We start from the raw sequence: 24,040 nt of genomic DNA, 5'->3' as shown, positions 1-24,040 counted from the left end.
TGTGTCAGTGTCACAGTGAGGGGTGAGGGGTGTGTCAGTGTCACAGTGAGGGGTGTGGGGTGTGTCAGTGTCACAGTGAGGGGTGTGGGGTGTGTCAGTGTCACAGTGAGGGGTGAGGGGTGTGTCAGTGTCACAGTGAGGGGTGAGGGGTGTGTCAGTGTCACAGTGAGGGGTGTGGGGTGTGTCAGTGTCACAGTGAGGGGTGAGGGGTGTGTCGGTGTCACAGTGAGGGGTGTGGGGTGTGTCGGTGTCACAGTGAGGGGTGAGGGGTGTGTCAGTGACAGTGGGGTGTGGAGTGTGTCAGTGACAGTGAGGGTGTGGAGTGTGTCAGTGACAGTGAGGGTGTGGAGTGTGTCGGTGTCACAGTGAGGGGTGTGTCAGTGTCACAGTGAGGGGTGAGGGGTGTGTCAGTGTCACAGTGTGGGGTGTGGGGTGTATCGGTGTCACAGTGAGGGTGTGGGGTGTGTCGGTGTCACAGTGAGGGGTGTGGGGTGTATCGGTGTCACAGTGAGGGGTGTGGAGTGTATCGGTGTCACGGTGAGGGGTGTGGAGTGTGTCAGTGACAGTGAGGGGTGTGGGGAGTGTCAGTGTCACAGTGAGGGGTGTGGAGTGTGTCGGTGTCACAGTGAGGGGTGTGGGGTGTATCGGTGTCACAGTGAGGGGTGTGGGGAGTGTCGGTATCACAGTGAGGGGTGTTGGGTGTGTCGGTGTCACAGTGAGGGGTGTGGAGTGTATCGGTGTCACAGTGAGGGTGTGGGGTGTATCGGTGTCACAGTGAGGGTGTGGGGTGTATCGGTGTCACAGTGAGGGGTGTGGAGTGTATCGGTGTCACAGTGAGGGGTGTGGAGTGTGTCAGTGACAGTGAGGGGTGTGGAGTGTGTCAGTGACAGTGAGGGGTGTGGAGTGTGTCGGTGTCACAGTGAGGGGTGTGGAGTGTATCGGTGTCACAGTGAGGGTGTGGGGTGTATCGGTGTCACAGTGAGGGGTGTTGGGTGTGTCAGTGTCACAGTGAGGGTGTGGGGTGTATCGGTGTCACAGTGAGGGGTGTTGGGTGTGTCAGTGTCACAGTCAGGGTGTGGGGTGTATCGGTGTCACAGTGAGGGGTGTGGAGTGTATCGGTGTCACGGTGAGGGGTGTGGGGAGTGTCGGTGTCACAGTGTGGGGTGTGGGGAGTGTCGGTGTCACAGTGAGGGGTGTGGGGTGTGTCAGTGTCACAGTGAGGGGTGTGGAGTGTGTCGGTGTCACAGTGAGGGTGTGGGGTGTATCGGTGTCACAGTGAGGGTGTGGAGTGTATCGGTGTCACAGTGAGGGTGTGGAGTGTATCGGTGTCACGGTGAGGGGTGTGGGGAGTGTCGGTGTCACAGTGTGGGGTGTGGGGAGTGTCGGTGTCACAGTGAGGGGTGTGGGGTGTGTCAGTGTCACAGTGAGGGGTGTGGGGTCTGTTGGTGTCGGGGTGAGGGGTGTGTCAGTGTCACAGTGAGGGGTGTGGGGTGTGTCAGTGTCACAGTGAGGAGTGTGGAGTGTGTCGGTGTCACAGTGAGGGTGTGGGGTGTATCGGTGTCACAGTGAGGGGTGTGGAGTGTGTCGGTGTCACAGTGAGGGTGTGGGGTGTATCGGTGTCACAGTGAGGGTGTGGGGTGTATCGGTGTCACAGTGAGGGGTGTGGAGTGTATCGGTGTCACAGTGAGGGGTGTGGAGTGTGTCAGTGACAGTGAGGGGTGTGGAGTGTATCGGTGTCACAGTGAGGGGTGTTGGGTGTGTCAGTGTCACAGTCAGGGTGTGGGGTGTATCGGTGTCACAGTGAGGGGTGTGGAGTGTATCGGTGTCACAGTGTGGGGTGTGGGGAGTGTCGGTGTCACAGTGAGGGGTGTGGGGTGTGTCAGTGTCACAGTGAGGGGTGTGGGGTCTGTTGGTGTCGGGGTGAGGGGTGTGTCAGTGTCACAGTGAGGGGTGTGGGGTGTGTCAGTGTCACAGTGAGGAGTGTGGGGTCTGTTGGTGTCGGGGTGAGGGGTGTGTCAGTGTCACAGTGAGGGGTGTGGGGTGTGTCAGTGTCACAGTGAGGGGTGTGGGGTCTGTTGGTGTCGGGGTGTGGGGTGTGTCAGTGTCACAGTGTGGGATGTGTCAGTGTCACAGTGAGGGGTGTGGGGAGTGTCGGTGTCACAGTGAGGGGTGTGGGGTGTGTCAGTGTCACAGTGAGGGGTGTGGGGTCTGTTGGTAACACAGTGAGGGGAGTGGGGTGTATCGGTGTCACGGTAAGGGGTGTGGGAAGTGTCGGTGTCACAGTGAGGGGTGTGGGGAGTGTCAGTGTCACAGTGTGGGGTGTGGGGAGTGTCGGTGTCACAGTGAGGGGTTGTGGAGTGTGTCAGTGTCACAGTGAGGGTGTGGGGTGTGTCAGTGTCACAGTGAGGGGTTGTGGAGTGTGTCAGTGTCACAGTGAGGGGTGTGGGGAGTGTCGGTGTCACAGTGAGGGGTTGTGGAGTGTGTCAGTGTCACAGTGAGGGGTGTGGGGAGTGTCAGTATCACAGTGAGGGGTGTGGGGAGTGTCGGTGTCACGGTGAGGGGTGTGGGGAGTGTCAGTGTCACGGTGAGGGGTGTGGGGTGTGTCGGTGTCACGGTGAGGGGCGTGGGGAGTGGGGAGTCACTGTGACAGTGAGGGGTAACGTGTGACACACACTGTGATCGGGGTCCAATCACAGGGCTGTGCCTTGCCATGTTACCTTTGCACTTGACGCCGTCCAGCAGTTGGTACCCCGGGTGACACTGGCACGTGTAGGACCCTGGCGTGTTGACACACTCCCCGTTAAGACAAGCTCTCTCCACCTCGATGCACTCGTCGATATCTGTGTCGGGGAGACCGCACCACACACACTGAGATCCCAGTCAAACGCGATCCAGCTCTCCCCCTCCCCCTGATACCCAACTTCGGTGTCAAACCCCAGGAACGTTCACTCTGTACCGGGGATATGGGTCTCCCGATTTCTCTGATCATGGAGCCTGTGGGTGTTCACCCCTCAACCCACCCACCGAATCCCCTCCCACAGCCCACAGACACGCTCCCCCGTCACTGACTCTCCCCACACCCACCGAATCCCCTCCCACAGCCCACAGACACTCTCCCCCATCACTGACTCTCCCCACACCCACCGAATCCCCTCCCACAGCCCACAGACACTCTCCCCATCACTGACTCTCCCCACCCACAAAATCCCCTCCCACAGTCCACAGACACTCTCCCCCGTCACTGACTCTCCCCACACCCACCGAATCCCCTCCCACAGCCCACTGACACTCTCCCCATCACTGACTCTCCCCACCCACCAAATCCACTCCCACAGCCCAGACACTCTACCCCATCACTGACTCTCCCCACCCTCACCGAATCCCCTCCCACAGCCCACAGACACTCTCCCCATCACTGACTCTCCCCACACCCACCGAATCCCCTCCCACAGCCCACTGACACTCTCCCCATCACTGACTCTCCCTACCCACCAAATCCCCTCCCACAGCCCAGACACTCTACCCCATCACTGACTCTCCCTACCCACCAAATCCCCTCCCACAGCCCAGACACTCTACCCCATCACTGACTCTCCCCACCCACCGAATCTCCTCCCACAGCCCACAGACACTCTCCCCATCACTGACTCTCCCCACACCCACCGAATCCCCTCCCACTGCCCACAGACACTCCCCCATCACCGACTCTCCCCACACCCACCGAATCCCCTCCCACAGACACTCTCCCCACCCACCGAATCCCCTCCCACAGCCCACTGACACTCTCCCCCGTCACTGACTCTCCCCACACCCACCGAATCCCCTCCCACAGCCCACAGACACTCTCCCCCGTCACTGACTCTCCCCACACCCACCGAATCCCCTCCCACAGCCCACAGACACTCTCCCCCGTCACTGACTCTCCCCACACCCACCGAATCCCCTCCCACAGCCCACAGACACTCTCCCCCATCACTGACTCTCCCCACACCCACCGAATCCCCTCCCACAGCCCACTGACACTCTCCCCCGTCACTGACTCTCCCCACACCCACCGAATCCCCTCCCACAGCCCACAGACACTCTCCCCCGTCACTGACTCTCCCCACACCCACCGAATCCCCTCCCACAGCCCACAGACACTCTCCCCCGTCACTGACTCTCCCCACTCCCACCGAATCCCCTCCCACAGCCCACAGACACTCTCCCCCGTCACCGACTCTCCCCACACCCACCGAATCCCCTCCCACAGACACTCTCCCCACCCACCGAATCCCCTCCCACAGCCCACAGACACTCTCCCCACACCCACCGAATCCCCTCCCACAGCCCACAGACACTCTCCCCCATCACTGACTCTCCCCACACCCACCGAATCTCCTCCCACAGACACTCTCCCCACCCACCGAATCCCCTCCCACAGCCCACAGACACTCTCCCCACACCCACCGAATCCCCTCCCACAGCCCACAGACACTCTCCCCACACCCACCGAATCCCCTCCCACAGCCCACAGACACTCTCCCCACCCACTGAATCCCCTCCCACAGCCCACAGACACTCTCCCCACACCCACCGAATCCCCTCCCACAGCCCACAGACACTCTCCCCATCGCTGACTCTCCCCACACCCACCGAATCCCCTCCCACAGCCCACAGACACTCTCCCCCGTCACTGACTCTCCCCACACCCACCGAATCCCCTCACACATCCCACAGACACTCCCCACCCACCGAATCCCCTCCCACAGCCCACTGACACTCTCCCCATCACTGACTCTCCCCACACCCATCGAATCCCCTCCCACAGCTCCCAGACACTCTCCCCCATCACTGACTCTCCACACACCCACCGAATCCCCTCCCACAGCTCCCAGACACTCTCCCCCATCACTGACTCTCCCCACACTCATCGAATCCCCTCCCACAGCCCACAGACGCTCTCCCCCATCACTGACTCTCCCCACACCCACCGAATCCCCTCCCACAGCCCACAGACACTCTCCCCACCCACCGAATCCCCTCCCACAGCCCACTGACACTCTCCCCCGTGACTGACTCTCCCCACACCCACCGAATCCCCTCCCACAGCCCACAGACACTCTCCCCCGTCACTGACTCTCCCCACACCCACCGAATCCCCTCCCACAGCCCACAGACACTCTCCCCGTCACTGACTCTCCCCACACCCACCGAATCCCCTCCCACAGCCCACAGACACTCTCCCCCGTCACTGACTCTCCCCACACCCACCGAATCCCCTCCCACAGCCCACAGACACTCTCCCCCATCACCGACTCTCCCCACACCCACCGAATCCCCTCCCACAGACACTCTCCCCACCCACCGAATCCCCTCCCACAGCCCACAGACACTCTCCCCACACCCACCGAATCCCCTCCCACAGCCCACAGACACTCTCCCCGTCACTGACTCTCCCCACACCCACCGAATCCCCTCCCACAGCCCACTGACATTCTCCCCCGTCACTGACTCTCCCCACACCCACCGAATCCCCTCCCACAGCCCACAGACACTCTCCCCCGTCACTGACTCTCCCCACACCCACCGAATCCCCTCCCACAGCCCACAGACACTCTCCCCACACCCACCGAATCCCCTCCCACAGCCCACAGACACTCTCCCCATCACTGACTCTCCCCACACCCACCGAATCCCCTCCCACAGCCCACAGACACTCTCCCCCGTCACTGACTCTCCCCACACCCACCGAATCCCCTCCCCCAGCCCACAGACACTCTCCCCACACCCACTGAATCCCCTCCCACAGCCCACAGACACTCTCCCCGTCACTGACTCTCCCCACACCCACCGAATCCCCTCCCACAGCCCACAGACACTCTCCCCATCACCGACTCTCCCCACACCCACCGAATCCCCTCCCACAGCCCACAGACACTCTCCCCGTCACTGACTCTCCCCACCCACCTTCGCAGGAGGTCTTGTGGCTGTACAGGCGGTAACCGAGGTGACAGCGACACTGGAAGGACCCCTCCGTGTTCAAGCAGCGACCGTTGGCGCACAGCCTCCTATTGTTACACTCGTTGACGTCTGGAGGAGAGAGAGCGCGAAGGACGGGCCGCATCAGAAACCAGGGCATCCTGGCTCGAGGCAAAAAATGGTCCCCCCCTCCTTCAGCTGTCCTTTAACCCCCTGCCCTCCCCCAGGATAGGCCTCTGGTCTCTGGCAGCTTCAGACTTTCAGGCTAAGGCCTTCGTCAGCCGGTCCACAGGCTCGGGCTGCGGACTGCGGGCCTCGACTTCCAATTCGAGCCCCAGCCCTCGGTCATCGGTCCCAGGGCAGGCCGGTCGCCCGAACTCTGGGCCTCACTGACCCGTGAACCCGTGGGAACCCGTCCCTCCAGCGGAAATAGAACTGAAACTCCCCGCCCGCTGAATCCCCTTCCCGCGGCCTGCGGGCACTCTCCCACATCAGCCGCTCGGGGCAGGACTTCAGAAATGCATCCCTGATATCTTTCTTGAACAGCGTGTTAGTGAACCCACAAGGGGACGTGGTATCTTGTATCAAGCCCTGTGCAAGGAGACGGGCAAAACGAGGCACCTTCTCTTTGGGGAACCTCTTGGAAAGAGTGAGTGAGTTTCTCATGCAAATTCCCATCCTCACGAGTGGAGATGAGGGGGTTAGACCATGAGCAGACGCTGAGTCGCCTGGGACTGTACTCACTGGAATTCAGAAGGATGAGAGGAGAAACATAGATAAGATAGAGGCAGGAAAGTCATTTCCACTGGGAGGTGAGACTAGAACGAGGGGACGTAGCCTGAAGATTCAGGGGAGTAGATTTAGGACGGAGATGAGGAGGAACTGCTTTTCCCAGACGGTGGTGAATCCGTGGAATTCTCTGCCCAGTGAAGCAGTGGAGGCTGCCTCAGTAAATATATTTAAGACAAGGTTGGATAGATTTTTGCAGAGTAGGGGGATTAAAGGTTATGGGGAGAGGGCAGGTAGGTGGAGATGAGTCCGTGGCCAGATCAGCCTTGATCTTATTGAATGGCGGGGCAGGCTCGACGGGCAAGATGGCCGACTTCTTATATTCTTATGTAACTCCATCTCCCGAACCTGCTGACAATTCACTGACTGGGTGGAGGGGGCCTCTCATCCACTCTCTGCCAATCAGCTTCGGACCACAGATATCTCACGTCCGCGTCGTTGGTCTTTGAAGGAGGAGCACAGGCGTAGACTCGGGCCCCTACTCCGACGCCCCCACTCCCCAGGCCTAAATCCTAACCCGACCCCGAACTTCCCTCTCTGTCCCCAAAGCCCACAGGATGTCATGGAGGCGTCCCGGTTACCTTGGCAACCTTTCTTGTCCGGCAGCGGCTGGAAGCCCTTGTTGCAGGTGCAACTGTACGAGCCCTTGGAGTTGTGACACTTTCCGTTCAAGCAGAAAGACCTGTCCACGCACTCGTCGATATCTGGCAAGGGAAAAGATCCAGAGGTAACCCTAACAGCAGAGAGGCAGCCAACCATGTAGAGGGAGCTTCACTCAGTGTCTGACCCCGGGAGTGTGTGATGGGACGGTGTGGAGGGAGATTCACTCTGTGTCTGACCCCGGGAGTGTGTGATGGGACGGTGTGGAGGGAGCTTCACTCTTTGTCTGACCCCGGGAGTGTGTGATGGGACGGTGTGGAGGGAGCTTCACACTGTGTCTGACCCCGGGAGTGTGTGATGGGACGGTGTGGAGGGAGCTTCACTCTTTGTCTGACCCCGGGAGTGTGTGATGGGACGGTGTGGAGGGAGCTTCACTCTGTGTCTGACCCTGGGAGTGTGTGATGGGATGGTGTGGAGGGAGCTTCACTCAGTGTCTGACCCCGGGAGTGTGTGATGGGACGGTGTGGAGGGAGCTTCACTCTGTGTCTGACCCCGGGAGTGTGTGATGGGACAGTGTGGAGGGAGCTTCACTCTGTGTCTGACCCCGGGAGTGTGTGATGGGACGGTGTGGAGGGAGCTTCACTCTGTGTCTGACACCGGGAGTGTGTGATGGGACGGTGTGGAGGGAGCTTCACTCTGTGTCTGACCCCGGGGGGGTGTGATGGGACGGTGTGGAGGGAGCTTCACTCTGTGTCTGACCCCGGGAGTGTGTGATGGGACGGTGTGGAGGGAGCTTCACTCTGTGTCTGACCCCGGGGGGGTGTGATGGGACGGTGTGGAGGGAGCTTCACTCTGTGTCTGACCCCGGGAGTGTGTGATGGGACGGTGTGGAGGGAGCTTCACTCTGTGTCTGCCCCCGGGAGTGTGTGATGGGACGGTGTGGAGGGAGCTTCACTCTGTGTCTGCCCCCGGGAGTGTGTGATGGGACGGTGTGGAGGGAGTTTCACTCTGTGTCTGACCCCGGGAGTGTGTGATGGGACGGTGTGGAGGGAGCTTCACTCTGTGTCTGACCCCGGGAGTGTGTGATGGGACGGTGTGGAGGGAGATTCACTCTGTGTCTGACCCCGGGAGTGCGTGATGGGACGGTGCGGAGGGAGTTTCACTCTGTATCTGACCCCGGGAGTGTGTGATGGGACGGTGTGGAGGGAGCTTCACTCTGTGTCTGACCCCGGGAGTGTGTGATGGGACGGTGTGGAGGGAGATTCACTCTGTGTCTGACCCCGGGAGTGTGTGATGGGACGGTGCGGAGGGAGTTTCACTCTGTGTCTGACCCCGGGAGTGTGTGATGGGACGGTATGGAGGGAGCTTCACTCTGTGTCTGACCCCGGGAGTGTGTGATGGGACGGTGTAGAAGTGAATCCCTGATCTTGCCAGAGTCACTATTGAAGTACTTTACCCTCTAGCTCGAACCCACCCGTCACTTCTGAAGCCCCCCTCCCCTGTGTCAATAGGAGAGTACAGCAGACTTTGGCCCACAATGCTTGCCAACCCTTTAACCTACTCTGAGATCAATGCCACCCCGTAACCCTCCTTGTCCCTTTCCCTCCTGAACCCCAGTACACCCCCCGCTGCCCGCCAAGCACCCCTCCCCGGGCTGTGTCTCACCGAAGCACTCGCCGGCCTGGCTCCGATAGCCCTCCGGACATGGCACGCACTCGTACGAGCCCGGTTTGTTCCTGCACTCCCCCCGCGGGCAGGTGCCGGGGCTGAGGCACTCGTTGATGTCTGGAGGGGAGAAAGGAGGTCAGCCCGTTCGCTGGGCACCGCGACGCTGTGCCGGTAACCCAGGTTCAACTCCTGCCGTGCCCTCTCCCCGTGCCCGCCTACCCGCTCCCGCAGTCCCAAGGCGTACGGGTTCCGGTTAGTTAGCCCTGAGGGCCTGATTATTACGTTTTGCCGGTCCGTCAATGGATCACATTAGCGGGCTCGTTAGGCCGGAAGGGCCCGTTACCGTCATGACGTCATCAAAGTGTTGCATGACATCATCATCACGTGCCGCGGGCAATCGCGGTAGTTCTTGCAAATAATCCTCCCCCCCCCCCCACAGAGAATTTGTTTGCTATCGCGGCCGTCTGGGCGGTGACTTTAACAGACGGGTGACCCCCCCACCACCCCCCAGCCATTACCAATACCCTTCAGAGGTGGTCTGCCCGGCGTCAGTGGTCGCATCGCCAGGACTTGTGATCTGCACCGGCTGCTCATACGACCGTCCACCACCTGCTCCCATGGCTTCTCGTGACCCTGATCGGGGGCTAAGCAGGTGCCACACCTCGCCCCAGGCTGACCCGCAGGCGAGCGGAGGGAAGGAGCGCCTCGCACCTCCTCTGGGACCCCGACACCAGTAACATGATGGGTCGCTAGATTAAACAGACCCCCACCCACCCCCTCAGCGTCAGCTCCTGAGCAATGCACAGGAAGGCAGTCTAGTATTGACCAGAACTGCCTTGCTTGGACAGATTTTTTCCGGTCACAAAGCCGATTATCGTCTTGCCCGAAGTACGCCTGCTCTGGGGGGGGCCGGTTGGCCGGATTCGACAAGATGAGCTCAACCCCTGTCACAGAGGCTGTGGGATTCACATCCGATTAATGAGCTGGGATGCTTAAAGGATCCAAACTCACGACTCCCATCCGCTGACGAATCCTTCATCGGGAGGTGCGCATCTTTTGCCGCGGACACGCAAAGGAACTTAAGCGGAGCACGGGAGGTCGTCAGCTTCCACCTTACCGCCGCGGGTGACCCCCCACCCCCCCGCCAGGAGCCGAGCGGCAGACGGCCAAACTCCAGACGGAAACGGTCTCCCAGGGACTCCCGGGCCCTTTCCTTGGCGACGAGCTGGCGGCCCTCGGGGGGGGGGGGGAAGCGGAAACGGCGTAAGCAGTCCATCATCCGCCCGCGGAGGGTCGGGAGCGGTTACCGCAGCGTCGAGGCTTCAGTCACCCCCCCCCACCACCTCCTGAGGGACGGCAGGAGTGAGAAGAGAGGGAGGTGGGTGGGGGGGGGGGTTCTTGGTGCTGGAGGCCGCCTTTCTGAGGTATTGCCCGTGATGGACAGGCCGAGTTTACAACTCCCTGCCTATCTCACCGCCCCCCCCCCTCCCCACCACGCCGGACAACTCCGCTGTTGAGGTCTTGCTTGGGTGGGTCTTTGTCTGGGTCCTCCTTCCCGACCCTGCAGCCGCTGGCGACCCCACCGGGAGCTAAACTCCAGACGGAAAAGCCTCGTCAAAGTGACGGCCCCCCGGAGAGGCGCAGGCGCACACGTGCACGAGACAAACGAGAGTGCATGCAGAGGGACAGACATAGAGCGGACACGAAGGCAGACGCGCCAATAGGCAGACGGGCAGACACCCCAGCAGACAGACGGGCAGTGAAAGAATTACCGTCGTATTGTACAGTAACGGGTTCACTGTCCGGGTAAGAAGTGATGGTACTGTTGAACAGGGCGTCCATGATAGCAGTGTGTGGGAAACAGAGGTTAGTAACAGTCTACAGACAGACAGACAGACTTTATCTATCCCGAGGGAAATAGGGTTTCATTACAGACGCACCAATCAAGAATAGTGTAGAAATATAGCAATATAAAACCATAAATAATTAAATAATAAGAAGTTAATTATTCCAAGTGGAAATAAGTCCAGGACCAGCCTATTGGCTCAGGGTGTCTGACTCTCCGAGGGAGGAGTTGTAAAGTTTGATGGCCACAGGTAGGAATGACTTCCTATGACGCTCAGTGTTACATCTCGGTGGAATGAGTCTCTGGCTGAATGTACTCCTGTGCCTAACCAGTACATTATGGAGTGGATGGGAGTCATTGTTCAAGATGGCATGCAACTTGGACAGCATCCTCTTTTCAGACACCACCGTCAGAGAGTCCAGTTCCACCCCCACAACATCACTGGCCTTGCGAATGAGTTTGTTGATTCTGTTGGTGTCTGCTACCCTCAGCCTGCTGCCCCAGGACACAACAGCAAACATGATAGCACTGGCCACCACAGCCTCGTAGAACATCCTCAGCATCATCCGGCAGATGTTAAAGGACCTCAGTCTCCTCAGGAAATAGAGACGGCTCTGACCCTTCTTGTTTGTCTGTCCTTCGACCAGGAGGGGGCCATCACCTCCCCGGCTGTAGGTCGACTCATTATCGAGCCTAATGGCCGAGGGTAAGACTGACCTCTTTGGAGCAGCGCAGTTGTCTCAGTCTGTTACTGAAAGTGCTTCTCTGTTCAGCCAAGGTGGCGTGCAGAGGGTGAGAAACATCGTCCGGAATCGCCATTTGGCAGACACACCAATGGGTGGAAGGACACACCGACAGACAGTCGAGCCTTTTAACTGGATTTAACTCTGCCCTGTACCCTCAAAGTTGCCAGCAGGGGCGTGCCGTGGCAAAGAGGTGGTCAGGGTGAGGGCGAGAGCGACGGTCAACGTCCCCTCTAATCTGTACCGCGCGCGAATCTTGGTGCTGTGTCAATCCTTTTCTTGCCCGGTGGCAGCAGGCGGGCGCAGAACAATTCCTTCGACGCAGACGGTGTAAGCCAGCCGGTTCTAAAATCTGCGGGCAGATCACAACGGACTCCGCCACCCGCGGAAAAGGAACGGTGGTTGCGTACGGTCGCGCTGCCGAGGTAGGTGAGTGATAACGTTTTGGGCGCAGCTGGAAATTCCCTCGTGCGCTGGCAGCAAAGGACGCATCGGGGCGCACGCCTCGGAGGGAAGGGTGCCGAGGGCGAGGGGGAGGGCGGAGGCGCAGTGCGAGGCCGAAGAGCAGGGTTCAGCGTGGGCCCGCCGCTGCGCCAGTCCGTCCCGGCCGATGGGCTTAGCGGGCGGGAGGCGGGTTACCTTCACAGGAGGTCGGGTGCTTGTGCAGCCCGTAGCCGGCGTGGCAGAGGCAGAAGAACGAGCCCTCGGTGTTGATGCATCGGCCATTGGCGCAGAGGATCCCGTCGCTGCACTCGTTGATGTCTGAAAGAGAAACAGTGGTCCAGAAACAGGCCCTTCAGCCCATCGGGTCCGTGCTAGCCCTCGGCCGGCTGCGCGCGGTGCGGACGGGGAGGGAGCAGGTGGGCCGGGGCAGGGGTCGGCGGGAGGGTCCGTAGCCCGGGGAGTGAGAGCCCTGGATGATGGGGCGGCAGTAGGGTGGGGGAGGGGGGTCAGGGGAGGGTCGGACGTGAGGGGAGTGGGGAGACTGACGCGCTTTATCGAGGGAGGAGGAGGGCTAGAGTGAGGGAGGGAGAGGGCGATTGAGGTGAGGAGGCGAGTGAGGGTCCAGAGTGAGGAGGGGAGGTCTGGAGTGAGGGAGGGAGAAGGTGACTGAGGTGATGAGTTGAGTGAGGGTCCAGAGTGAGGAAGGGAGAAGGTGATTGAGGGTGCGGGCAGATTGGAGGGAGGAGGACGGGGAGGGTGCGGGGGGGCGGGTTGGAGGGAGGAGGACGGGGAGGGTGCGGGTGGCGGGTTGGAGGAACGAGGACGGGGAGGGGACTGAGGGGGCGGGTTGGAGCGAGGAGGACGGGGAGTGGACTGAGGGGGCGGGTTGGAGGGAGGAGGACCGGGAAGGTGCGGGGGGTGGGTTGGAGGACAGGGAGGATGGGGGGGGCGGGTTGGAGGGAGGAGGATGGGGAGGGGACTGAGGGGGTGGGTTGGAGGGGGGAGGACGGGGAGGGGACTGAGGGGGTGGGTTGGAGGGAAGAGGACGGGGAGGGGACTGAGGGGGCGGGTTGGAGGGAGGAGGACGGGGAGGGTTTTGGGGGGGGTTGGAGGGAGGAGGACGGAGAGGGTGCAGGGGGGCGGGTTGGAGGGAAGAGGACGGGGAGGGTGTGGGGGGGGTTGGAGGGAGGAGGACGGGGAGGGTGTGGGGGGGGGTTGGAGGGAAGATGACGGGGAGGGTGTGGGGGGGGTTGGAGGGAGGAGGACGGGGAGGGTGCGGGGGGCGGGTTGGACGGAGGAGGACGGGGAGGGTGCGGAGGGGCAGTTGGAGGGGGGAGGACGGGGAGGGGACTGAGGGGCGGGTTGGAGGGGGAGGACGGGGAGGGTGCGGGGGGGCGGGTTGGAGGGGGGAGGACGTGGAGGGGACTGAGGGGCGGGTTGGAGGGAGGAGGACGGGGAGGGTGCGGGGGGGCGGGTTGGAGGGGGGAGGACAGGGAGGGTGCAGGGGGGGCGGGTTGGAGGGAAGAGGACGGGGAGGGTGTGGGGGGCGTTGGAGGGATGAGGACGGGGAGGGTGCGGGGGGCGGGTTGGAGGGAGGAGGACGGGGAGGGGACTGAGGGGCGGGTTGGAGGGGGGAGGACGGGGAGGGTGCGGGGGGCGGGTTGGAGGGAGGAGGACGGGGAGGGGACTGAGGGGCGGGTTGGAGGGGGGAGGACGGGGAGGGTGCGGGGGGCGGGTTGGAGGGAGGAGGATGGGGAGGGGACTGAGGGGGTGGGTTGGAGGGAGGAGGACGGGGAGGGGACTGAGGGGCGGGTTGGAGGGGGGAGGACGGGGAGGGTGCGGGGGGCGGGTTGGAGGGAGGAGGATGGGGAGGGGACTGAGGGGGTGGGTTGGAGGGGGGAGGACGGGGAGGGGACTGAGGGGGTGGGTTGGAGGGAAGAGGACGGGGAGGGGACTGAGGGGGAGGGTTGGAGGGAAGAGGACGGGGAGGGGACTGAGGGGGCGGGTTGGAGGGAGGAGGACGGGGAGGGTTTTGGGGGGGGTTGGAGGGAGGAGGACGGAGAGGGTGCAGGGGGGCGGGTTGGAGGGAAGAGGACGGGGAGGGTGTGGGGGGGGTTGGAGGGAGGAGGACGGGGAGGGTGTGGGGGGGGTTGGAGGGAAGATGACGGGGAGGGTGTGGAGGGGGTTGGAGGGAGGAGGACGGGGAGGGTGCGGGGGGCGGGTTGGACGGAGGAGGACGGGGAGGGTGCGGAGGGGCAGTTGGAGGGGGGAGGACGGGGAGGGGACTGAGGGGCGGGTTGGAGGGGGAGGACGGGGAGGGTGCGGGGGGGCGGGTTGGAGGGGGGAGGACGTGGAGGGGACTGAGGGGCGGGTTGGAGGGAGGAGGACGGGGAGGGTGCGGGGGGGCGGGTTGGAGGGGGAGGACAGGGAGGGTGCAGGGGGGGCGGGTTGGAGGGAAGAGGACGGGGAGGGTGTGGGGGGCGTTGGAGGGATGAGGACGGGGAGGGTGCGGGGGGCGGGTTGGAGGGAGGAGGACGGGGAGGGGACTGAGGGGCGGGTTGGAGGGGGGAGGACGGGGAGGGTGCGGGGGGCGGGTTGGAGGGAGGAGGACGGGGAGGGGACTGAGGGGCGGGTTGGAGGGGGGAGGACGGGGAGGGTGCGGGGGGCGGGTTGGAGGGAGGAGGATGGGGAGGGGACTGAGGGGGTGGGTTGGAGGGAGGAGGACGGGGAGGGGACTGAGGGGCGGGTTGGAGGGGGGAGGATGGGGAGGGTGCGGGGGCGGGTTGGAGGGAGGAGGCCGGGGAGGGTGCGGGGGGGCGGGTTGGAGGGGGGAGGATGGGGAGGGCGCGGGGGCGGGTTGGAGGGAGGAGGCCGGGGAGGGTGCGGGGGGGCGGGTTGGAGGGAGGAGGACGAGGAGGGTGCGGGGGCGGGTTGGAGGGAGGAGGACGGGGAGGGTGCGGGGGGGCGGGTTGGAGGGATGAGGACGGGGAGGGGACTGAGGGGGCGGGTTGGAGCGGGGAGGACGGGGAGTGTGCGGGAGGGCGGGTTGGAGGGGGGAGGACGGGGAGGGTGCGGGGGGGGGTCGGGTTGCAGAGGGGAGGACGGAGAGGGTGCAGGAGGGCGGGTTGGAGGGGGGAGGACGGGGATGGTGCGGGGGGGGTCGGGTTGCAGAGGGGAGGACGGGGAGGGTGCGGGGGGGGTCGGGTTGCAGAGGGGAGGACGGGGAGGGTGCGGGGGGGTTGGAGGGAGGAGGACGGGGAGGGTGAGGGGGAGCGGGTTGGAGGGATGAGGACGGGGAGGGGACTGAGGGGGCGGGTTGGAGTGGGGAGGACGGGGAGTGTGCGGGAGGGCGGGTTGGAGGGGGGAGGACGGGGAGGGTGCGGGGGGGGTCGGGTTGCAGAGGGGAGGACGGGGAGGGTGCGGGGGGGTGTTGGAGGGAGGAAGACGGTGAGGGTGGGGGGGGCGGGTTGGAGGGAGGAGGACGGGGAGGGTGCGGGGGGCGGGTTGGAGGGAGGAGGACGGGGAGGGTGCGGGGGGCGGGTTGGAGGGAGGAGGACGGGGAGGGGACTGAGGGGGCGGGTTGGAGGGGGGAGGACGGGGAGGGCGCGGGGGGGGGTCGGGTTGCAGAGGGGAGGACGGGGAGGGTGAGGGGGGGCGGGTTGGAGGGAGGAGGACGGGGAGGGTGAGGGGGGCGGGTTGGAGGGAGGAGGACGGGGAGGGGACTGAGGGGGCGGGTTGGAGGGGGGAGGACGGGGAGGGGACTGAGGGGGCGGGTTGGAGGGGGGAGGACGGGGAGGGTGCGGGGGCCACCACCTACCGACACAGGTGCTCCCCTCCGGAAGTTCCTGCAGCTGGAAGCCGTGATAACAGAGGCAGGTGTAGGTGCCGATGGAGTTCACACACTTGCCTTGCCTGGCTCCGCACGGGTTACTGTTGCACTCGTTGACATCTGGTGGGGGGGGGAAACGGAGCAGATGTTCAACCCCACTGACGCAGCGACGGACGGCCGCGGGTGACCGGGCAGAGAGGCCCGCGATTTCAAGGGCGCGGGGGCCGAGTGGGAACACTCCCAGCGGGATGGGAGACGCGTGGGAATATCGCTGCCCTGAACGCCGGGGGGTGCGTATTACTGCAACAAATTCACGTGTGGACGAGGGGTGATTGATAAGTTCGTGGCCCAAGGCTGAAGGAGTCAGTTGTAGAAAATCTTGCACATTTGGTTTTCAACACAGTCCCCTCCTACATTGACACACTTAGTCCAGCGGTCGTGGAGCGTACGGATCTTGGACCTCCAGGAAGTGTCCACAGCAGGGATGATTGATAAGTTAAGGTAGAAGGAGATGAGTTACAGAGCTCTCGTTACAGGCAGTTCAACTCTGAGTGATTATGTAGAAAGTTTGAAGTTAATAACTAATCATTGGTAAGTTTGTGGCCCAAGGTAGAAGGAGATGAGTTATTAAGTTCAAATTTTCCGCCTAATCACTCAAAGAGTTGAACTGCATGCAACGAGAGCTGCATAACTCATCTTCTACCTTAGGCCACAAACTTATCAATCACCCATCTGTGGACACTTCCTGGAGATCCGTACGGTCCACGACCGCTGGACTAAGTGTGTCAATGTAGGAAGGGTCTGTGTTGAAAAATAAATGCACGAGGTTTTCTAAAACTGACTCCTTCCACCTTAGGCCACAAACTTATCAATCACCCCCGGCAGTTGATTATCTAAAGAAGTTCAAGTCGGCAAGGTTAAACCACAAGAACCAGAACAATTGCACTCCCCAGTGCAGCCTCTGAGAAACTGTGCAGCACTGCCCGCCCCGCACCCCCAGGGAGGGTCTCGGACGCTCACCGACGCACTGTTTGATGTGGGCGTGGAGCTGGTAGCCGCTGTGACAGGCGCAGGTGTAGCCGGCCGGGTCGTGGACGCAGACGCCGTGCCCGCAGATGCCTCGGTTGACTTTGCACGTGTCCATTTCTGAAAGATCAACGGGGTTGGGTGGGGAGACGTTTCACGGTCAACGATTCGTAATCTCTCTGCACTCCACCCCCGCCACCACCAACCCCCCCCCCCCCCCCACCCCAGCCTCTCAGTATCTCCGTCAGCACCGGGACGTCAAAGTAAAACTTATTACTGAAGTTTGTGATGCTGCCCTGAGCTTCATTTCCTCGCGGGGCATCTACAGTCGAAATACAGTAGAAATGACGAAAAAACAGACATAAAGAAAGACAGATTATTTTTTTTTAAAAGCTATACGCTGAAGATGACAAACGGTGCGGATTAAGGTGGAAGAGGACGGACCCCAGGGTCGGATTTAATGTCACCGGCGTACGTCATCGTGGAGAGGAATAAAAGGCCGACATTTCCGGCTGAGACCTTTCATCGGGACTTCAGACCAAGCGTTCAGGATCGCAACCCCGTGCCAGAGTGTTCCTGAATCGCTGAGTGTGTACCTTCAGGCTCCTGTACCTCCTCCCTGATGGCAGAGGGGAAGAAGCTGTTCCTGAATCGTTGAGTGTGTGTCTTCAGGCTCCTGTACCTCCTCCCTGATGGCAGAGGGGAAGAAGCTGTTCCTGAATCGTTGAGTGTGTGTCTTCAGGCTCCTGTACCTCCTCCCTGATGGCAGAGGGGAAGAAGCTGTTCCTGAATCGTTGAGTTTGTGTCTTCAGGCTCCTGTACCTCCTCCCTGATGGCAGAGGGGAAGAAGCTGTTCCTGAATCGCTGAGTGTGTGTCTTCAGGCTCCTGTACCTCCTCCCTGATGGCAGAGGGGAAGAAGCTGTTCCTGAATCACTGAGTTTGTGTCTTCAGGCTCCTGTACCTCCTCCCTGATGGCAGAGGGGAAGAAGCTGTTCCTGAATCACTGAGTGTGTGTCTTCAGGCTCCTGTACCTCCTCCCTGATGGCAGAGGGGAAGAAGCTGTTCCTGAATCACTGAGTGTGTGTCTTCAGGCTCCTGTACCTCCTCCCTGATGGCAGAGGGGAAGAAACTGTTCCTGAATCGCTGAGTGTGTGTCTTCAGGCTCCTGTACCTCCTCCCTGATGGCAGAGGGGAAGAAGCTGTTCCTGAATCACTGAGTTTGTGTCTTCAGGCTCCTGTACCTCCTCCCTGATGGCAGAGGGGAAGAAGCTGTTCCTGAATCACTGAGTTTGTGTCTTCAGGCTCCTGTACCTCCTCCCTGATGGGAGGAGGGCATGTCCTGGGTGATGGGGGCCCTTAATGATGGACGCTTCCTTTTTGAAGCTCTGCTCTTTGAGGGTGTCCTGGATTCTACCACGGTGGAGCTGACTGAGTCTAGCACATGGAACACAGAAATCTACAGCACGTTACGTGCCCTTCGGCCCACAATGTTGTGCCGACCGTGAAACCTACTCTAGAGACTGCCTAGAATTTCCCTACCGCATGCCCTCTATTTTTCTAAGTTCCGTGTACCTATCTAAGAGCCTCTTAAAAGACCCTATTGTATCCGCCCCCACCACCATCACTGGCAGCCCGATCCACAAACCCACCACTCTCTGTGTGAAAAACTTACCCCTGACATCTCCTCTGTACCTACTTCCAAGCACCTTAAAACTATGCCCCCTCGTGTTAGCAATTTCAGCCCTGGGAAAAAGCCTCTGACTATCCACACAATCAATGCCTCTCATCGTCTTGTACACCTCTATCAGGTCACCTCTCATCCTCCGTCGCTCCGAGGAGAAAAGGCCGAGTTCACTCAACCTATTCTCATAAGGCATGCTCCCCAATCCAGGCAACATCCTTGTAAATCTCCTCTGCACCCTTTCCATGGTTTTCACATCCTTCTTGTAGTGAGGTGACCAGAACTGAGCACAGTACTCCAAGTGGAATCTGACCAGGGTCCTATATAGCTGTAACATTACCTCTCGGCTCCTAAACTCAATCCCACGGTTGATGAAGGCCAATACACCATACACCTTCTTAACAACACAGTCAACCTGCACAGTAGCTTTGAGCGTCCTATGGACTCGGACCCCAAGATCCCTCTGATCCTCCACACTGCCAAGAGTCTTACCATTAATACTATATTTTGTCTTCAAATTTGACCTACTGAAATGAACCACCTCACACTTGAGTCCTGACGGAGGGTCTTGGCCCGAAACGTCGACAGTGCTTCTCCCTACAAATGCTGCCTGGCCTGCTGTGTTCCACCAGTGTTTTGTGTGTATCGCTTCACACTTATCTAGGTTCAACTCCATCTGCCACTTCTCAGCCCAGTTTTGCATCCTATCAATGTCCTGCTGTAACCTCTGACAACCCTCCATAGTGCACCCCCAACCTTTGTGTCATCAGCAAATTTACTAGCCCATCCCTCCACTTCCTCATCCAGGTCATTTATAAAAGTCACGAAGAGGAGGGGTCCCAGAACAGATCCCCGAGGCACCCCACTGGTCACTGACCTCCATGCGGACTATGAACCATCTACAATCAACCTTTGCTTTCTGAGGGCAAGCCAATTCTGGATCCACAAAGCAAGGTCTCCTTTCTGAATAATCCTTGCATGGGGAACCTTATCAAATGCCTTGCTGAAATCCATATACACTACATCCACCGCTCTACCTTCATCAATGTGTTTAGTCACATCCTCAAAGAATTAAATCAGGCTCGAAAGGCACAACCTGCCCTTGACAAAGCCATGCTGACTATTCCTAATCACATTACGCCTCTCCAAATGTTCATCAATCTTGCCTCTCAGAATCTTCTGCGGTAACTTGCTCACCACTGAAGTCAGACTCGCTGGTCTATAATTTCTTGGAATATTCCTACCCTCTTTACTATTCCAGAATAAAAGTCGAGGGAGGGGAAGGAGAACAAGCTGGCGGGTGACAGGTGAAACCAGGCGAGGGGGAAGGTGGCTGGCTGGGGGTGGGGAACGAAGTGAGAAGCTGGGAGGTGATAGGTGGAAGAGGTAAAGGGCTGGAGAAGAAAGTCTGATAGGAGATAGAGTGGAGGAAGGAGGAGGGGAGTGGATGGGCAGGTGAGGGAAAGGAGTAAGAGCCAGAGTGGGGAATGGAAAAAAAAAGAGAGGATGGGGTGTAGGAAGAAATTTACCGGAAGTTAGAGAAATCGATGTTGGAGGATTAGAGGAGGGCTGCGATGGGAGAATCGAATATAGTGGACGACACCCCCCCCCCCCCGGACAGGCTCGCAGGTGAAGTAGTTGCCTCACCTGGAGGGCAGATTTGGGGCCTGAGGGGAGGTGAGGGAGTTGTATGTAGGGGCAGGTGTTAACACTTGTCCGGGCTGTTTGTGGGGACTTCCGGGTCTGGCCACCAGGTGGCAGTGTCTCCCCGTCTGCCAGCCCCACTCACAGATAAAGTCGGAATGAGTCGTTTTGGAGTTTTCAAAACATTACAAGCTGGGTCAAAATCTTATTACGGAGGCTTAAACGTGTGTGCACAGAGTCAAAATATACCGCAGCAGCTCCACACACTTCTTAACTCGCCTCAGATGCGGAGAGGATGTTTCCTATGGTGGGGGGAGTGCAGGACCGGAGGGGGACTGCCTCAGGATAGAAGGAAGTCACTTTAGAAGGGAGATGAGGAGGAATTTCTTTAGCCAGAGGATGGTAAATCTGTGGAATTCTTTGCCACGGACACCCGTGGAGGCCAAGTCACTGGGTGTATTTAAAGTGGAGCTGGGTAGGTTCTTGATTAGTCAGGGCGTCAAAGGTCATGGGGAAGGGGGCAGGAGGGCGGGGTTGAGAGGGGTAATAAATCAGCTATGACGGAATGGCCTAATTCTTCCCCTGTGTCTTATGGGCCGGTTACTAAAGTAAGTGACTGTATCAATCCCTGCTGAGATCTGTAGAATCATGGAAACACACATACTGACTGAAAGGGAATTGGCTTCATCTAGACCCAGATGTCGACGGTCGGTGACCTGGGTCAGAGAGACGATTGGGGGCACAGCGCAAGCGCTCCCGACGGATTTTCAAAATGCTCTCTCCCTCCGCAGCCCCTTCAGGTATGAATTTCCAGGCCCTTCCACTCACTGGGGTGAAAACATCTTTCCCGAAATGCTCACAAAATCGTCTCATCCCTTCAACTTAAACTGACACTCGGTGGCCACTTTTCTAGTACCGGTGCGGTCAACCGCCCGCTTCACGGCTTGACGTGTCCTGCGTTCAGAGATGCTCTTCTGTGTGCCGCTGTGATTTGAGTTCCCGTCGGCCTGAACCAGTCTGGCCATCCTCCTCCGACCTCTCTCGTTGACGAAACGTCTTCGCCCGCAGAACTGCCGCTCCCTGGGAGTTTCAGTTTTAGCTTCTCCCGCCCTAGAGACTGCCCCGCCTGAAAATCTCAGGCCGTCGGCCGTTTCTGAGATCCTCGAACCACCCCATCTGGCACCGACAATCATTCCACCCGGATCGCACTTCTCCCCCCCATTCTGATGTCTGGTCTGAACGACTGAACCTCCTGACCACGTCGGCGTGCTTTTGCGCGGTGAGTTGCCGCCTCGTGATTGGCTGATTAGATATTTGCATCAACGAGCAGGTGTGCGCCTGATCAAGTGAGTTAAAAATAAAGCAAAATTGTCAGTCTCTGGACAGACGTCTAACAGAGCTATCACTGTCCTGGCCTGTTACACCGTTAAATGCCTTGTGCTCAAGAGAAGGGGGAAGATACAAGAACCACAATCTGTTTCAACAAGATATGGGTCACCTACCAATGACCTGGGAGGGTCCAAACTCCATGGGTTCCTCCGGATGTAGCAGTTTCACAGCTGGGGTCGTAGGTCGAGGATCCAATTCTACTGAAAAGGCAGAAAGCACGAGAAGAGATTTTTAATATCACAGTACAGGACTTGGCGAGCTTTAGTAAGATTAGGGTACAGGTGCGGTAGGTTTAGATCCTGTCCGGGGTGGGGCGGTGAGGAGGGAGATTCACTCTGTGTCTGACCCCGGGAGTGTGTGATGGGACGGTGTGGAGGGAGCTTCACTCTGTGTCTGACCCCGGGAGTGTGTGATGGGACGGTGTGGAGGGAGCTTCACTCTGTGTCTGACCCCGGGAGTGTGTGATGGGACGGTGTGGAGGGAGCTTCACTCTGTGTCTGACCCCGGGAGTGTGTGATGGGATGGTGTGGAGGGAGCTTCACTCTGTGTCTGACCCCGGGAGTGTGTGATGGGACAGTGTGGAGGGAGCTTCACTCTGTGTCTGACCCCGGGAGTGTGTGATGGGACGGTGTGGAGGGAGATTCACTCTGTGTCTGACCCCGGGAGTGTGTGATGGGATGGTGTGGAGGGAGATTCACTCTGTGTCTGACCCCGGGAGTGTGTGATGGGACGGTGTGGAGGGAGATTCACTCTGTGTCTGACCCCGGGAGTGTGTGATGGGACGGTGTGGAGGGAGATTCACTCTGTGTCTGACCCCGGGAGTGTGTGATGGGACGGTGTGGAGGGAGCTTCACTCTGTGTCTGACCCCGGGAGTGTGTGATGGGACGGTGTGGAGGGAGATTCACTCTGTGTCTGACCCCGGGAGTGTGTGATGGGACGGTGTGGAGGGAGCTTCACTCTTTGTCTGACCCTGAGAGTGTGTGATGGGACGGTGCGGAGGGAGCTTCACTCTGTGTCTGACCCCGGGAGTGTGTGACGGTGTGGAGGGAGATTCACTCTGTGTCTGACTCCGGGAGTGTGTGATGGGACGGTGTGGAGGGAGATTCACTCTGTGTCTGACCCCAGGAGTGTCTGATGGGACGGTGTGGAGGGAGCGTCACTCTGTGTCTGACCCCGGGAGTGTGTGATGGGACAGTGTGGAGGGAGATTCACTCCGTGTCTGACCCCGGGAGTGTGTGATGGGACGGTGGGGAGGGAGATTCACTCTGTGTCTGACCCCGGGAGTGTGTGATGGGACGGTGCGGAGGGAGTTTCACTCTGTGTCTGACCCCGGGAGTGTGTGATGGGACGGTGTGGAGGGAGATTCACTCTGTGTCTGACTCCGGGAGTGTGTGATGGGACGGTGTGGAGGGAGATTCACTCTGTGTCTGACCCCGGGAGTGTGTGATGGGACGGTATGGTGGGAGCTTCACTCTGTGTCTGACCCTGGGAGTGTGTGATGGGACGATGTGGAGGGAGCTTCACTCTGTGTCTGACCCCGGGAGTGTGTGATGGGACGGTGTGGAGGGAGATTCACTCTGTGTCTGACCCCGGGAGTGTGTGATGGGACGGTGTGGAGGGAGATTCACTCTGTGTCTGACCCCGGGAGTGTGTGATGGGACGGTGTGGAGGGAGTTTCACTCTGTGTCTGACCCCGGGAGTGTGTGATGGGACGGTGTGGAGGGAGATTCACTCTGTGTCTGACCCCGGGAGTGTGTGATGGGACGGTGTGGAGGGAGCTTCACTCTGTGTCTGACCCCGGGTGTGTGTGATGGGACGGTGTGGAGGGAGCTTCACTCTGTGTCTGACCCCGGGAGTGTGTGATGGGACGGTGTGGAGGGAGCTTCACTCTGTGTCTGACCCCGGGAGAGTGTGATGGGACGGTGCGGAGGGAGATTCACTCTGTGTCTGACCCTGGGAGTGTGTGATGGGATGTTGTGGAGGGAGCTTCACTCTGTGTCTGACCCCGGGTGTGTGTGATGGGACGGTGTGGAGGGAGCTTCACTCTGTGTCTGACCCCGGGAGTGTGTGATGGGATGGTGTGGAGGGAGCTTCACTCTGTGTCTGACCCCGGGAGTGTGTGGTGGGACGGTGTGGAGGGAGATTCCCTCTGTACTGAACTCATGCTGTTCCTTCTCTGGGAATGGTTATTGCTGTTGTTGTTCCGGAGTGGGGGATGGTCCCTGACCTACTCCCAAGCAAGTAGGGATCAAAACCCCAGTGGCTGCCCAGGCTTGAAGCTATTAAGTCAACCCAACTGTGAAAATGGCTTTGGGCAGGGGTATTGGCCAAGATACCTCAGCGTGCACACACCCTTCATGTGAGTCAGCCGCATTCCCGGGGGCACCGTTCCCTCTCAGCCGCGCGGCGGGGCACAGC

The 24,040-nt window shown here is 60.0% G+C and overlaps 1 protein-coding gene across 1 annotated transcript in view; it reads right to left on the bottom strand.

Annotated features, from left to right (window-relative positions):
* The window catches only part of LOC132386156 (latent-transforming growth factor beta-binding protein 3-like), a gene marked incomplete at its 5' end in the record, with an annotated part of 79,381 nt that overhangs the window by 33,797 nt on the left and 21,544 nt on the right, over nt 1–24,040 (bottom strand). Inside the window, 8 exons of the mRNA XM_059958447.1 lie at nt 2,718–2,840; nt 5,950–6,072; nt 7,332–7,454; nt 9,016–9,135; nt 12,247–12,369; nt 15,869–16,000; nt 16,901–17,026; nt 21,735–21,821. Coding sequence (XP_059814430.1) covers nt 2,718–2,840; nt 5,950–6,072; nt 7,332–7,454; nt 9,016–9,135; nt 12,247–12,369; nt 15,869–16,000; nt 16,901–17,026; nt 21,735–21,821 — 957 coding nt within the window. The remainder of the gene's footprint in view (nt 1–2,717; nt 2,841–5,949; nt 6,073–7,331; nt 7,455–9,015; nt 9,136–12,246; nt 12,370–15,868; nt 16,001–16,900; nt 17,027–21,734; nt 21,822–24,040) is intronic.

This window comes from Hypanus sabinus, unplaced genomic scaffold, assembly GCF_030144855.1.
Source record: "Hypanus sabinus isolate sHypSab1 unplaced genomic scaffold, sHypSab1.hap1 scaffold_1037, whole genome shotgun sequence".
NCBI classification, from domain to species: Eukaryota; Metazoa; Chordata; class Chondrichthyes; order Myliobatiformes; family Dasyatidae; genus Hypanus; species Hypanus sabinus.
The sequence above is the reverse complement of the archived record's forward strand: the minus strand, read 5'-3'. Positions and strand labels throughout refer to the sequence as shown.